Genomic DNA, 15778 nt, shown 5'->3' on the forward strand with positions numbered 1-15778 from the left:
TATGTCTGCTAGCGGGTCGGTTCATACCCTCTGCATACGAGAATGCAATGGAGTTGTGTTGAAAAGCAACGAGCATTCATCGGGTAACAAAACTATTTGGGCACGGATTTCTGGAGAGTTCTGCGAAGATCTTCCAACGAATCAGAATAGCGTTGAACTGGTTTTTACAGTGAACCCAGGTTGTGCAGAAGTTAACAAGATGGGGAAGTCAAATCAACTACTTGTAGGTATCATACTGTATCGACACATTCCTACCTTTTGCTGGAGTTTGTAGCTAAGGTCTTCCAGTCTGCTTTTACAGGCAAGCATGTAAAATTTCATGCTCTCTTCCTGCCTAATTGCGATTGTATCGTTCCACGGGCACTCCCCCTCGTAACTTCTTGTAACAGCTCGTAACAGCTTGCTACGCAAAGTGACGCGTTTGGAGTCAGACGATTGTTCGTCGGTGGAAGAGTACGTGGGCGAAGAAATTGGATTCATGTTGGACGAGTTGCTTTCGTTGATCCTGTTGATGGGTTTACCGAGGCGGTATGAAGGCATGACCATGGGGGTCGAAGCGTCTGGAGTTCAAATTAGCGGCGGATGTAGTCAAGTAGAAGATCCTGCAAGATGTGACTTGCGAAAGGGATGAACGATCTGGACATTCTGTCGAAGCATTGCTGGCACGTAACAGGAAACGCAACAAGAAGGAGAAATATAACGTGCACTGCTTCAAGTGCGAGATGGTAAGTCATTTCGCATCCGATTTTCCATAGAAGTCGAAGTTCGTCAGAGGCTCTGGTCGTCACAACCAGGTGGCGTTACTGGCACTGCATAAGCCGGTGCAGCAGACGAAGAGCTGGATCCTAAATTCTGGAGCAGGACGCCATATGTGCCGATCGCAGTCGGCCCTCCCGTGAAGCGTGAAGCTTACCGCCAGTGTAGAAGGTACGTACACCGCTCTCGTTATCGCTAACGTTTTGTGTGTTCCAGGTCTCGCACTGAACCTTTTGTCTGTGATCCAGATTTACAAGAAAGGGTATCAAGTCACGTTTACCTGCAAAGCGTGTGAAGTTGAGCACGAGTCAACTGGCGACGTGGGATGCAAAATGCTGTGTTTTGGTTGGCTATGCAGAATGTACCAAGGGATACAGAGCATTCAATCCGGCGACAGAGCAAGTTTTCGTTAGCCGGTCATACTAAAAGTGGCACCATACTGCGAAGGTACAGCTGAGGTCGTTGATGTCACGGATACATAACTGGAACCGAATGCAGTTGAAGATTTGTAAGCAAGTTGTTTGGGGGCAAAAGTAGTTCAATCGGTGGCGCTCTCTCTGCATCCAAATCGAGACAGTGTGCATTTTACTCTGAGGTGCAGCGAGAGGATGCGCCATGGACCAGGCAAGTATTCTGATTATATAAGGTCACATACAGTGCCCTGTCTCAGAAACTTGTTTCTTCCCAGGATTGTGGCAGCAATGCGGGACGATGTCAGCAGCTTTCAAGAAGCATCGCGATTAACGCGATAGAGAGCAAGATCCGTGTGTGATTGACGACACATGGCGTCTGGTCAATCTACCTACAGGATGGAAGGCATTGATGAATAAGTGGGTCTTCAAAATTAAGACGAACGCTGATGGTTCCATCGAACGGTATAAGGCGCGACTGGTGATCAAGGGCGTGGAAAACCAGGACACGTACTCTACCGTCGTCCGTTATGCAACAGTGCGTTATCCTTGCATTGGTGGCAAAGCTGGACCTCGAAGGTAGACGTGTGCGCCGCCGCGCCGCGCCGCCGTCGCTGACGATTTTTCCACGCCGCCGCCGCCAGTTAAACTGACCCGGCGCGCCGCTGTTCATATTTTTCCACGCCGCCGAACAAAATTTCCCACGCTGATGAGAAAACGGCAAAGATTTTTCTCGTCAACACTTTACGAAGCACCTAGGGTATCGCGCGACTTGGGCGGTGGCTTCTATATTCGTCTGTTTCCCACTATAACTCAGTCAATTTTGAACCAGTTGACTTGAAATGCTGTACACGGGTAGATACAATACCTATCTCACCGCATTCCAAAAATTGTGTCAATTGGTTCAAATTTGACTGAGTTATAGCGGAAAACAGACGAAAATAGAAGCCACCGCCCAAGTGGTGCGATTCCCTATTTAAATCTGGTATCAATTTTTCAATCAGTTTCTATTGTTTTTTCTTCTTCATATTAGGTGTATTTTTCTGAAGTTCTTGTATATCTTTTATAATTTTTTTATGTGATTTACTTTAGTGATTTCTTACAGCAATACTTTGAAGATCCTTACTTATTCTATTTTAAGTACTAAGCGAGTCTCTTTTGTAAACCATAACGAATTATAAACAAAAATCTTGGCGGTGATCTAATTCACAAACACATCCTCCTACATATTCTTTGTTTATTTCTTGGAAAATTGTGACATTATTGAAGGCATATATTCCATGCAATCTTCAGAAATTCCTATAGAGGATCCCCCAAAAATTTCACCATGAATTCTAAAAAAACTCCCCCATGGATTATTTCAGAAATTGCTCCGGAGAATCTAAGATTCCTGACATTCTTACAGCGTTTTATTTTTAGAAAATAAAAAGTCCAGAATTCTTTTAGAAACTTCTCCAAGGATTCTTAAAAAACGAATGTTTCCTCGGAAATATTTTTAAGAGATATTTTAAGTTTCTCCATAAAGTTTCCACCTGTTGAAATGGCTCCATTGATTTATTAGAAATTCCATAAATAAGGTTCATTTTCAAAAACAACCCCCTCCTTCTATGGCACACACTTTGTATAGGACTCTACTGAAATTATTACATTCTTCGGAACTCCTTGCTCCTCAACACGTGGCGTAACTTATGGACGTTCGTCCTTCAGAAATAACTCCAGGAATTATATTTACACAGTTATCCCAGGGATCTTTCAGGAATTCCTCTATCGGATACTCTGAAAATTCTTTTAGGGCTTCTTTTATAAATTTCTTCATATAGTGTCTCCAGGACATTCTTCAGAAGTGCTTCCATGATTTTGTTTATTTTAATACCAGTAGATATTCTTTAAGTGATTTCTGAAAAAAAAAATCATAAAGTTCATGAGTTCCTCCGGGTATTCCTTCACGTTTTTCATCAAGAATTCCTCCTGAAATTCTTCCAAGGATACCATTAGGAATTTTTCTTTTGATCGTTTAGTAAATTTAGAAATATCTTCAGTAACAACTGCTAGAAAGTTTTACATATATTCCTTTGGTAATTTCTATGAACCTTTACAGAAGTTAAAGTATTTCTCCAGACATTCTTTCAGGGATTCTTTTAAAACTATGTTCTTGAATTTCTTCGGGAATTCTTTCCGAACATCCTCCATGAATTTTATCAAAAGATTTGTCTTGGAATTTTTCTAAATATTTATTAATAAATCCTTGTAGGAATTTCACCAAGGGTTTCTGAGGGAGAGTTTCCAGTATTTCTTTAGCAACTCTTTTTAAAATTGTTTCAGAAAATTCCTTGGGATTCTTTGACATAATCTTCAGGAATTAGATAAACAATTTATTCAAAAAATCTTTCAAGGATTCCTTCAGAAATTCCCCCATGGATTTAATCTAAAGCCTGTAGAAACCTCTCCCATCACTGTGCGCACAATCGTCTCGCGTTTGGGCGGACAACGACAGTTCACTAGGCCTTTGGAACATGTCGTCCAGTAAGACACTGTTGCGTACTGACTCAGAAGGTTACGGTAGAAGGTGTGAAATCTTTGGTTTTGTCGTATGGTCGATTTTGTATGTTTTTTTTCTTTTGTCATGTCAAGGTTTGAAGAATGTTATTGTTCAAATTTATGTTGTGCCCTATAATTCAGTAATCTTTTGTGTGCCTATGATCGGTAACGATGGTCGATGTGTTCGTTATGTCTATTTTTGTTCATCCTTTACATCATTTTACTACTGTTTTTATTATCCAGTGTATCTCGTAACCTCACTTTATACCTGTTCAACGACCCTCAAAGTTGCATTTGCGGAGAATTTAGGATCCGAATCAAATTGAAAATGGGCGGAAACGGCTATTCTCGTCATTTTCTACAAATTACACGCCAATTTATTGCGAAAAATCAAGAATTTGCATTCGTTTAACAGGTACAGTTGAGGTTAGGGAATCGCCACTGTTATTATCTACTATTTTATTATCACTATCAGCATCGGTCCAAATAAGTCCAAATTAAAGAAAACCTTTCATACACTCAGTCGAAAAATGTAAGAATCTCTAATTTGTCATAAATAGTCTACGTTAGTCAAAGCCTAAGTAGTCAGTTTTTGTCGATTTCGTCTTCATCACACGTTAGCTTCGCATCCATAAGCAAACACTATTAAATGCTGCACTTCCCACTACTAGTTTCTTAGTTATTTTAAATTGATATTGTAAGAAAAAGAAAACATTAAGCATTAGGCATTCGAAACATATTAAAGTTTATTCACAAAACTATCAGATATAAAAATAATTATAGAGAAAATTAAATCACGATAGTACACCAAATGTTGAGAACTATGTATTAGCAAATTGAATACACGAGATACTACTAATTATTACATATTTGAATTGAATTGTTAAAATTAACCGAATAGTGGGAATCCCAGACAACAGTTCAACGTCGGCTGACTCAAAAAAGATTCCGAGACTCGTCACAAAACACAAATATTTTCATTGTGATTCACATCGACTCTCGAAACCTTCCCAGACTCAATCGAAAGGAACTGTTTTCTGGGTATAGAAACTACTAGGTCCCAGCAGGTCCCTCCTGTATATCGAGCAAATCTGATGAATAATCCATACTCCATCTGTAGCAGCCGGTTCGCAATGAACCGTTGGAGGCGCGTTAAAGTGTTGAAGGTGATATTTTCATTACAAGAATTAAAATCAACATCCTTCACTTTAATACCGTCGAACCCTGTGATCTTGGCCAGGGATTTAATCTAAAGCCTAATTCCGTCTGAAATATCACTTAAAACTCCTTCAGTAGTTTTAGGATTTTTCGTGAATTTACTGATATTACCTCAAACATTTTTCCACGATTTTCTTCCAAGGAATCCCTTGGAAAATATCGTCAGGGGTTACCGTGGTAATGCCTAGAAGGTTTCTCTTTGGAATGCCTCCTGCGATTCTTTCATAAATGTTTTCTGGGATCTCTTTGGAGATTCTTCCGGGAATTCTTTGAGATATTACTCCACAGATATTCACTGAAGTTTTTTTTTATGAAATTACATGAAACATGTAGGAGTTATTCTTGGAGGGTTATCTGATAGAATTTCTATAGAAATGTTAAAAAATTTCCTGATGAAATTTAATTTCATTGAAACATTTTCAGAAACAATCGTTGGGGGAGCTCCTGAGATTCACCACTAAAGTTCAGTTAATGGGACGCCGTGGTTTGTTTCCCCAACAGGGTGAGAAATTAAATCTTCTGAGATTTCTTTGGAAGAATTTCTAAAAGAATTTTTTGAGTAATTTTTGGAAAAACTTAAGAAAAAAATCCTTGATTAGTTTCTCATAAAATCACTGAAGGCATTTTTAAAGAACATCCTTGATGAATTTCTGAATTAAATCATGAAGAGGTTTCTGAAGGAATCCTTGAAAACAATTCATCGGAATTTCGTGCAGAAATTGCAGACAAAGGTACTAAAAAATCCTCTAATGAATTGCTGAAGGATGATATGGAACAAGCCTTGGAAGAACTCCAGTACATACTTTTGGATTCTTGAAAGAATTTCTTGCATAATGTCTGCATGGTATTAGTGAATAAAGCTATCCGATAAATTTCCCTAGAAGAACTTGTGTAGTATTCATAAAGGAATCGCAAAAAGAAATATCCTGAAAAACTGAAGAATGCTGTGCAGTAATTCCAAAAAGAGATATTCTTGCGATATTCTTGCAGAAACGTCAAGAAATAAATCCTGAAGTGATTTATGAAGGAACTCCTGAAGGAATATTTGAAGAGATTTTTAAGGGTCGCGAAGAATCCTACGAGAAATTCATGAAAAAACAGAACTAAAAAAATAGATTTTACCATGACCGCACTGGTCTTAAATGAGTTTTAGAAAAGAATATTCTAAGAAGAGACGTGGGACGTTGTGTTCTATCGAGAAGAATCCTTTATAAATTTCCTAGTAAACGTCCTCAAGGATTCTCTTTGGAATTCATAGCATAATTCTTGCAAGGATAGTTTCAAATGAAATCTCTGATATACATACACGCTAAAACCACTCAGCACCTAGAATGTGTAAGCCCTACACGCTAAAGTCAGTTTACTATTTTTCTCAAATATGGGTAAATTTTACTCAAATTTGCGTAAACTTTACGCAAATATGGGTAAATAAAACTCATATTTTGGAAAAGTGCACATTCGCATTTATGGGTAATATTTACCCATATTTGGGTTGCAATTACTCATATTTAGGTACACATTACCCATATTTGAGTCTTGTTTACCTATATTTGAGTGTCATTTACGCATATTTGCGGTTGTGCACTTTTTGGAAAAAAGGTAAACTGACCTTAGCGTGTATTCATAAGTGCATAATTTCCAGACCACATAAAAATGTGTTACAATTACGCATTCTCAAAAACAGCTCGTACACTCGTCTAGATGCGAAATGTCGATATTTTTTTTGTTTTCCAAGGTCACTAGCAAACCTAGCTAGATTGCTGTACAAAAATTTTTGCGAATTTAACGATTTTGCGGACACAGGAGCTGATTTTGTGAAAGTGCAAGGGTTACACATTTTTGGTGTAGTCTGGAAATTATGCACTTTAGTGCTGAGCGGCGTTAGCGTGTACGTTTACACCTTTCACACAAAATAGATGAAAATTGTACTTAAGTAAAGGAAACAAATTATTCCGTATTAACGTTTTTAAGCATTTCACTAAAAAATAAGGTCACGCCGATTATGCCGCCGCCGCCGCCGAATAGGCATGGCCGTCGCCGCCGCCGCTGCCTTAAATTACTATAAACGCCGCCGCCGGGCAAAACTGCTTCGGCGCATACGTCTACTCGAAGGATCGAAGTGCACTTAATGGGCGCGGTGACTGCATTCCTACAGGACGACTTGGATGACGAGGAGATATTCAAGGAGCAGCCAGAAGGGTGCCGTGACGACAGGGTACCAACAAAAGTCTGCAAACTGCAGTAATGCGCTGTCCATAAACTACGTAGACTTTTTTCGGCCATCTCAGACCCCCCCCCCTCCCCCTCGTAGACTGGTCATACAAAATTTTCAAAATTTGTATGGAGCCCCCGTCTCCCTTAAGAGTCTACGTAGTTTATGGACAGGCCCTAAGCTCTGTTCGACCTGTAGTAGACCAGCAGAGTATTGAACCAGAAACGAAACTCAAGCAGATGGGGACTGTAACCGGTCGAAGTTCGATAGTTGCGTTGAAGGAAAGATCGTCATTATAGCAATATACGTGGACGATTTCCTCATTCTTTCCAACGATCGGCGGTTTGTGGCCAGTATCAAGCAGCAGCTGATTGCCGAGTTCAAGGTGAAGGACTTGGGACCAGATCGGACGGCGCCATGCCAATCGACCTGGAACACTATATCTATCAGCTGTTGAGGAAGTTCAACATGATCGGCTGTAATAATGCTCCTGCTTCCCTCAACGTGAACCAGCGGCTCACGAAGGAAATGTGTCCTGCAAACGAAGAAGAAAAGGAGAAGATTAAAGATGTTTAATTCCGAGGGCTAGTCGGGGGACTACAATTTGTTTCGCAATGTTCAAGGCCGGACATTAATCATGCGGTAAGTTTGGTTAGCAGTTATTGAAGTAATCCTGGTTCCGCGGGGTACGATTTGAGGAGTACGACGCACGAAAAGCTTACGTACACACGAGCCGGGGACACGAAACTCTATGGCTACAGGGACGCAGATTGGGGAAACATCCGGTACACGACGGTCGGTCAGATGATATGTTTCCCTGCAGAGCGGTGGAGCTGTCATCTGGAACTTGAAGCGACAATCCACCGTTGCACTATCAACAATCTAGGCAGAATACATGGCTCTATCAACTTGCAACGCAAGAGGCCATGTAGTTTTCCTGTTTGATCTCCATGGGATATCTTCTGCCTCTGCTATTGAATGTTGAAGTGAATCTGTATTTATCGTTGCTTTTACGACACCTTTGAAAGTATCTCCTATGATTTCAGTCGAGCCAATTTCGATGAAATGATAAACCGCCTTGATCAAATGCTGCCCACAAAAATGTCAACACGAGCAGCTCTTGGGCGCCACAGTAAATACTGTACGGATACCATGGTAGCAAGTTATCTGGAAGCGACAACTGCACACAAACACCTCAGCGATAATCTCAACAATGCCCATCTAAACCGAAAGTTGCCTGCTCAAGAGTTTTTGGCGTCACATCAACAATCAAAGGAAATAATTTGGCTAGCCGTCCACGATCCTCCACGAGACGTGGAGGACGACCTGCGGACCCTACGCAGAGTGCGGAACTGGAGACAAACAGCCATGGACCGAGTGGAATGGAGACGGCTACTATGTACAGCAGAGTCCACATGTTCCGTTCACAATTCAACAGTGTCTTCGGCAATGAGTAACTTGACCCGCAAGATATAGCCAACGTCTCACAGAATGTTCCCAGTTTTCCAGCATCTGGAGGGCAGTTCGCTATCACCAACGTCGTAATTGCTGCTGGTAAAGATTTGAAATCTTCCACCGGATGTATTCCGAGTGACATCCTTTCACTCGTTATTAAACGTTGTTGAAGCGCCCTTACTGTGCCGTTTTCAACCTTTCCCTGGTTCGTTTTTTTTGCTTTGAAAGGTGTCCAGTTGAAAGGCGAGTCAGTCCAGGATCTAGGAGTTCTGCTTGACTCTGAACTGAAATTCAAAGACCATGTTGCCTATGTCGTGGCTAATGCATCGTCGAAGCTTGGTTTCCATTTCGCTGATGTTCAAGGACTCGGATGTCGCTATATTGTTGAATTGTTCGTCACATCCTGGATTACTCGACAGTCATCTGGACCCCGTCACCTGGGTACTGCGAAACCGAATCTCAACGCACCGAAAGAGGTCAGCGAGAATCCATTAGTTTGACGCTACTTTATTTCAGATGATGGAAGAATCATCTAGTGTTGCCAACTTGGTTACCAAGCTATGAGAGCCACAGTCAGCTTATCAATTTGGGGCCTTTCAGTGCAAGACGCAAACAAAGGTTCAAGGAAAGAGGCACAACCAGTCACAGAAAGATGTACCGTACTCACAATGACCAGCAAGCAAACGTACAGCATGCAAGAGAGGCATCAAGCGTATAGTGCTCAACACGTGGTAGAAGGATCGATAGCTGCAGGCATTGAGTAGAAGAGACAGTCTGGATGAGCGGGAACAGAAGTCTGGCAAAGCGTGATAGAGTTGTGTGAATAAACAACAATGACGAGATTTGTGAAATACTGAAATCAATGGTGTTCTGGTGTTATATATGTCTAAAATGACTTAAAGTTCTTGAGCTTGAACTGGCGTTAGTACAGGAACCGTGAGTCAACAATCATAGCGTGCTCGGTCTTAAAACAGTATACCGTCAGTGTACCAGTAGCCGCTCGTGTTCCAATAGCCGCTCACCGTCTTCAAAATGATGTTAATTGGCATAAATATGTATGATTGTCTTCATCCGTGTATAATTCGGCACGCATATTTTGAATATCCGTGGAAAAAAGATTGTATTTTTGCAGGAAACTTTGTTTTCTACACTCGTGAGCGGCTATTGGAACACGAGCGGCTACTGGTACACTGAGGGTAATTAAGTTCGAGGATAATTGTCCTGGTAAATGGAAGAATTAATTACAGAAATCATCAAACAAGACACCATAGCCTTCAGTACGGAGAATCAAACGGCGTAAACATTACTTACGTTCGTGATGATCAAAAAGAAGCTCCAACATCCCTAATCTACGAATTTATTACCAGCAGGTGCAAGGAGAAACGTAATGCTACGTGCTTTGTCATCGTCGGGTGAAGAAGGAGAAATGCTTCATGTATGTAAATGAAACTTTCTAAATATCAGACAAGAATCAAATTAATTCAAATTTTATCTTTACATGTTGAAAAGGTGGAAGCAATACTGCGACGAACACTTAAATACGGCGTTGAGTACACTGACTGTCACAAATATCATCATGGGAAGTAATCTGTTAGCTTGCATCACACGAGCTCGATCGGAACAACAATAAGGTAAGTAATTGAAATTTGTCATCATTTTAATACCAGAACTGGTTATAATGAAGCCCAAGATAAACATATAGAATTGGTTTCGATCTAGCATTCATAAATATATTCAACAAATGTAACAATAACATAGAAGCTCAACTCAAAATTTCAATATACTCCGCCGGTATATCCTCCCGGCTCAAGATGTACCCGTTCTTCGTCCTGTACAGTGTATGCCCCGGAGGAGGTCTTATCCTCAGGATCCGGTATCGCACCGACGTCTTCGACGGTGGCCTATCGTACATGTGGATATAATGGCGCCCCATCCTCTTGAGCGCTCCACCCATTATCAACGGCAGCGCTTGGTTGTTGGTTGCATGGTACAAAAACTCCGGCCGTCCATCCCCCTCCACGACCTCGTAGTTATCGAAAAAGTGCACACTGTGACCGTTGACGGCGCGGACTTCCTCCCCGCGGATCTCGTACCGTCCCTTCTGGTCTTGGGCGATCAGCTCCAGCATACGGTCCTTGCTGGCGCCACTGATTTGCTGCAGCACGTCGAACCCGACGAAGGCATCCGGGTCCATGTGTTCGGCCACGGCTGCGGAGTGCCGGAGTAGCCAGGAAAATTTCTGCGGGGTTAGGGTGTGTTGGCGAGATTCGGATGAAGATGAGGCCCCGGTTTGGCCATGGGAACGGTGGTTGCGGGGGCGAGAAGTGTTGGAATCGTTTGGAGGCCTTCGACGTGTGGATTCTTCTTGGAAGAATATTTTCTCATTCGGTATGAGTGGGATTCTGTTGTGGCTCATTGTGTCGGTTTTAGCTAAAATAAAATTTAAAAAATAAAAATGTAAAATTCAGTAATCTTGTGCTTTGATAGATAAAAATGTAGCCACGTGTTATAGGTGAGATTCGAACATACGACTCCCAGCCTAGCACGGCAGTTGTTCATTCTCTTAAAATGCTATTTTAGTCTTAATCCTAAGTTCAAACAGATGTGCCTTCAGGTTCATGGAAGCATAGGTATAGTATGCTCATCCACAATTTATGACATTGATTTAAATATGCAGTTAATCGAAGTTTTAAATTGGTGCGAGCTGTTATTCAAGGGCCTTAATAGTCGAAGCGGTAATCGAGCGGGTATTCAGCAAGACCATAGTGAGGGTAGGGTAACGAGTTCGTTTTCCGATCGGTCCAAGAACTTTTCGATCCTTTGGCATTAGAGCATCTTCGTGCCTGCCACAAGATTTATTAATGCAAAGTTATTACGGGCAAAGAATCTTTCAGTTAATAATTGTTTGAACATCAAGCAGAGCAGTAGGCGTTGTCCCAGTTGAGATATTACGCCAAGAAGAAGAAAAAGTTATGCATGCTGTACCTGTTCAAAAATTTAAACGACATTTCGAAACATATATCATATGAATCATAGACAACACTGAAATTCTAATTTGTTTTTTTTTGTCTGGTTTTCAAATTGATCTTTCTCTTGGCCTTATGCACTTTGTTAACATTAACATAATTTATAGTATAATTCACATATTGTTTCTCATACAAATTTCAACACATTGCTAAATGCCTTGATCAATACTATCCTTTCCGGCTATGGTTTACTCACTGACTGTCTACGGATTTCAACTCAACTCAGCCGGTGATTGTGAAATACAAAAATAAACAACCATTCGTCTCCCTCGAGCTACATATTTCACACACAAAGCAATTCGTCTGAATCTTACGTTTGCATTGATGTGGCTGCCAGACACGAGGGAGTAGTATTTATTAAAATTTGTAGAACTGCTACAAGACTGCAAGGAAATAGCGACAGTCAATATGTTTTCATTTTCAAAATAAATACAATTTCTTCAAGTTTGTTTCAAGTTCTAGCTAAGAAGGTATCCAGAATACATTTTTTCATGATATTCCAATGAAAATTGTTTATAATGTGGATCATATGATCACATTAGTTTACATCATTCTTGAACTTTGTATTTAATCTAAAAATCATCGTTGAGTCATGCCCGAGTTCAAACACACGAAGGAAGTGGAGAAGACTTTTCTTCCCATAAAAGAAACAATTCAAACAGTTGGATTACGCTCAGAATGGGAATGGGAAATCATGGGAAAAGCTTCTAGAAGGCGTTGAAACTTTCTAGATTAGGCATGCCCAATTTAACTACTTTTTTCTTTGCAGATCCCTTTCCTAATGAGTAACAAATATCTGAAGCAACACCTGATGTTTCATTTTGGTAAATTATCCAAAATTGGCATGTGGAAATTCGTGAAAGACTGAATCCCAAGAACGAACTGCTGAAACAAACTCGAAAATGGATAACAAACGTGGTGAGAACGACAGTAACTCACTGGAAATGCAAAGGGATGTCCCAGAATCAACCACTGAAGGCACACAATCAAAACGATAAGCCGCCAGCTACCAAAAGCGATGTAGTCATCATCTACAAGTTGATAGCTGTAGGCAAACCTGCAGCATCAAAAGCGACATATCAGGCATACTTTGGTGCAGGTTTCCCAAAGAGGACCTCGACCTGGTGTTAGTACAGGAACCGTGAGTCAACAATCATAAGGTGCTGGGTTTTACAAGACCAAAACGTAAGTTACGCTAAGCAGATATCCATACTTTTCCAAAGCCAGCTATCCTAGTAAATGGGGGAATTAAAACATATAACTCAATTACAGAATTCATCAAACGAGAACCGTAACCATCATAATGGAGGCTCCAACAGCCAGGGGTAATTCTATAGTTAATATAGCATCAGCTTGTTTTCCTGGTGAAAAAAAAGAAGTTCCGGCGTTCTCAATTTACGAATTTCTCACCAGCTGCCGACAACAAGTCCAGCAACAACGCTCATCACACTGTATGGGGAAGTAGTGACATCAACTAACGAGGTAAGTCCCTTTTAGACTATATTTCTGCTAGTAACACTGACATTTGTCCTATGGGAGATAAACCAACACATGTTAACCCTCTCTTAGACAAGCTCTTAGATAATAAGCATGTCACCTTTTCAATAGAGAGGAAACAGATCGCAGTGGGAGTTCTGTTGAGGCCCCAGAAATACCAACTGGAATCTAAAAGTAAATTATTGCAACCAACCAACCCTGTTGGGCGGAAAAATAAGAACAGCAGAGTTATTATATGAAGCTTCTTAACTGCCCATGATCGCATAATTGTCCCATATGAATATGAAAGTCAGAAAATATGGAACTGATATGCAATCATAGGCAGTAAAGCAGTCACTTACAGAATGATACAATCATACTATGGACGTTATCGACAAAGGGAAAGAATTTCAAACATGAAAGTTCCTTGGTGGAACAACGTTCTACAAAAGATGAGGACGAACGTGAGGAAATTCTTCAACAGAACAAAATAAAATTCGGATTGAAGCCAGTTGTCTATTTTACGAGCTGTTTTTTATGAATGAATATTTGACAGGAGGTGGCGTCCTTGATCGTATCGAAAAATGGCTCATATAAAAGGCCTTAGCCGAATACCGTGCTTCCCGTGCTTCCCTGTAATTCCTATGATAGTAACTTGCTCACGACACGTTATTTTCCGCTTCTTCACTTTCTTTAGTTTGCCGACCAGTGAAAATGTTGTGGCCTTGCGCTTTGATCCAGGTCCATTCATGATCATTACCGATAGATAAACATAATTATTTCATGAATATCCTGCAATAACATTTCTTGCAATACGCGACTGTATAACAAATCGAAAACCTACATGATTAAGCAACTGGTAACGAGCATCAAGTCTGCCGTTGTAGTTGCAAAACGCGATCAGAAAGCCGAGAAGTGCGGCTAGCGCTAGCCACGGAACGAGCCACGGTTGAAAACATGGATACGCCGTAGAGTCACCGGAATTCTCGCTCAGAGAAAAGGGACAGGGACACGCCAGAAGAAGAGTAAATCCAGAAGAAACAGAGAAGAGAACATGATGATGAATGGCGAACAGAAGAAGAAAGAACACCGTCGGCTTTCAAAGGAGAGCAAAAAAAGGCGATGCGTTGATTTTCGAGGCGAACGACAAGACGACGTACGCTGCGCTTCTCAGGAGAGTGAGAAAGGACTCGGAATTGAAATAAAAAAGGGGCAGGGACACGCCAGAAGAAAAGTAAATCCAGAAGAAACAGAGAAGCGAACAGGAGCGTGTCAGCAATAGGAGTGATGATGCATGGAGAACAGAAGAAGAAAGAACACCGTTGGCGAGGCGAACGATAAGACGACGTACGCTGAGCTTCTCAGGAGAGTGAGGAAGGACCCGGAATTGAAATAGATGGATGAAAACGTGGTGAAGACCAGACGCACTCAAAATGAATAGATACTCTTGGAGCTTAGGAAGGATACGGCGATTAAGAGCTCGGCGTTCAGGAAGCTTGTTGTAAAATCCTTGGGTGGCGAGACCAACGTGAGAGCCTTATCACGCGAGGCGGTGGTTGTAGTCCAGGATCTGGACGAAATCACGACCGATGAAGAACTGAGGCGCGCATTGATCGAGCAGTGCAACGTCGAAGGATCGATGGCAATTTGGATAAGGAAGCCAGCGGCATTCCGATTGACTGTGGATACTGCCAACAAGCTGGTAGCAACTGTCAAGATCAAAGTGGGATGGTCGGTGTGCTAGCTACGATTGGATCCCCGAACCACCAAACAAATGGAGTGATGCTTTAAATGCATGGAGTTTGGTCAGCAGGCGAGAAATTTCAAGGGCCCCGACGGGTTCGTACGATGCTGGAGTTGCGGAGGAAATGACCGCGTTGCTCGGGAATGCGCGAGTCAACCCAATAGAAGTCGGAGGACGGAAACGACCAGGAAACGGGAAGCTTTATGTTCCCGACCTTCGAAAAGGCAAGTCAATAATGATTGAGATAACACAAATCTATCTGTTGTGACAGTCGACAACAGAGATTAAGTTCAATGTTGCAATCATCACAGAGCCGTATCGGGTGCCCCCCTAGAACGGCAATTGGGTGACGGATAGAGCCCAGATAACGGCGATACAGGTCGTTGGTCGATTCCCCATACAAGAAGTGATCGAGAACTCATATGACGATTTTGATCTAGCAAAAATCAACGGAATCTTCAAATGCAGTTGTTATGCACCTCCAAGGTTATGCAAAATACAACAGGATGTTGGCTGCACTCACCGATACGCTGGGGTCGGGCGAAGGCTGGTGTAGTGAACAGCTTGACGCACTAGAGGTGCGCAAGTAAAATACAATAGCTGGTAATCATCGGAGGCGAATTCAATGCTTGGGCCGTGGAGTGGGATAGCAGACTTACCAATGTAGGGTGATGCAGGTTACTTGAAGCTCTGGCGAAGCAACAACGGTCAGCACTTTCGAAGAGACGATCGTGAATCTATAATAGATTTCATGTTTTGCAGTCCATCTCTAACAGAAGACATGAACTGAAGAGGCAGCGAAGAGTAGTTGTACAGCAATCACCATGCAATACTGTATAGAGTGGCCAGCGAGCCACTCAGAAACAAGGCGAAGGAGAACCTTCGAACGTAAGTGGAAGACACAGGACTTCAACAAGGATATCGTTGTAGAGGCTCTTCGGAC

The 15778-nt window shown here is 41.7% G+C and overlaps 1 protein-coding gene across 2 annotated transcripts; it reads right to left on the reverse strand.

Moving 5' to 3' along the window:
- Positions 1 to 10293: 10293 nt before the first annotated feature.
- On the reverse strand, positions 10294 to 11967 carry LOC109430001 (probable RNA 2'-phosphotransferase). 2 transcript variants are annotated; one of them, XM_019690408.3, is made up of 2 exons: positions 11773 to 11967; positions 10294 to 11019 (listed from the first exon to the last, which is right to left on the reverse strand). In XM_019690408.3, the coding sequence occupies exon 2, from the start codon at positions 11003 to 11005 to the stop codon at positions 10352 to 10354; it is 654 nt and encodes a 217-aa protein (XP_019545953.3). In that variant the 5' UTR covers positions 11006 to 11019; positions 11773 to 11967; the 3' UTR covers positions 10294 to 10351. The 2 variants fall into 2 exon arrangements, with proteins under 2 accessions (XP_019545953.3, XP_019561559.3); XM_019706014.3 differs by having other exon boundaries at positions 11812 to 11955.
- Positions 11968 to 15778: the final 3811 nt, after the last annotated feature.

The sequence above is a fragment of the Aedes albopictus genome, chromosome 1 (assembly GCF_035046485.1).
Source record: "Aedes albopictus strain Foshan chromosome 1, AalbF5, whole genome shotgun sequence".
Classification (NCBI taxonomy): domain Eukaryota; kingdom Metazoa; phylum Arthropoda; class Insecta; order Diptera; family Culicidae; genus Aedes; species Aedes albopictus.

Excerpts from the sequence above, each read along its gene's own strand:
- LOC109430001 (XM_019690408.3), bottom strand. The coding sequence starts at position 11,005 with ATGAGCCACAACAGAATCCCACTCATACCGAATGAGAAAATATTCTTC.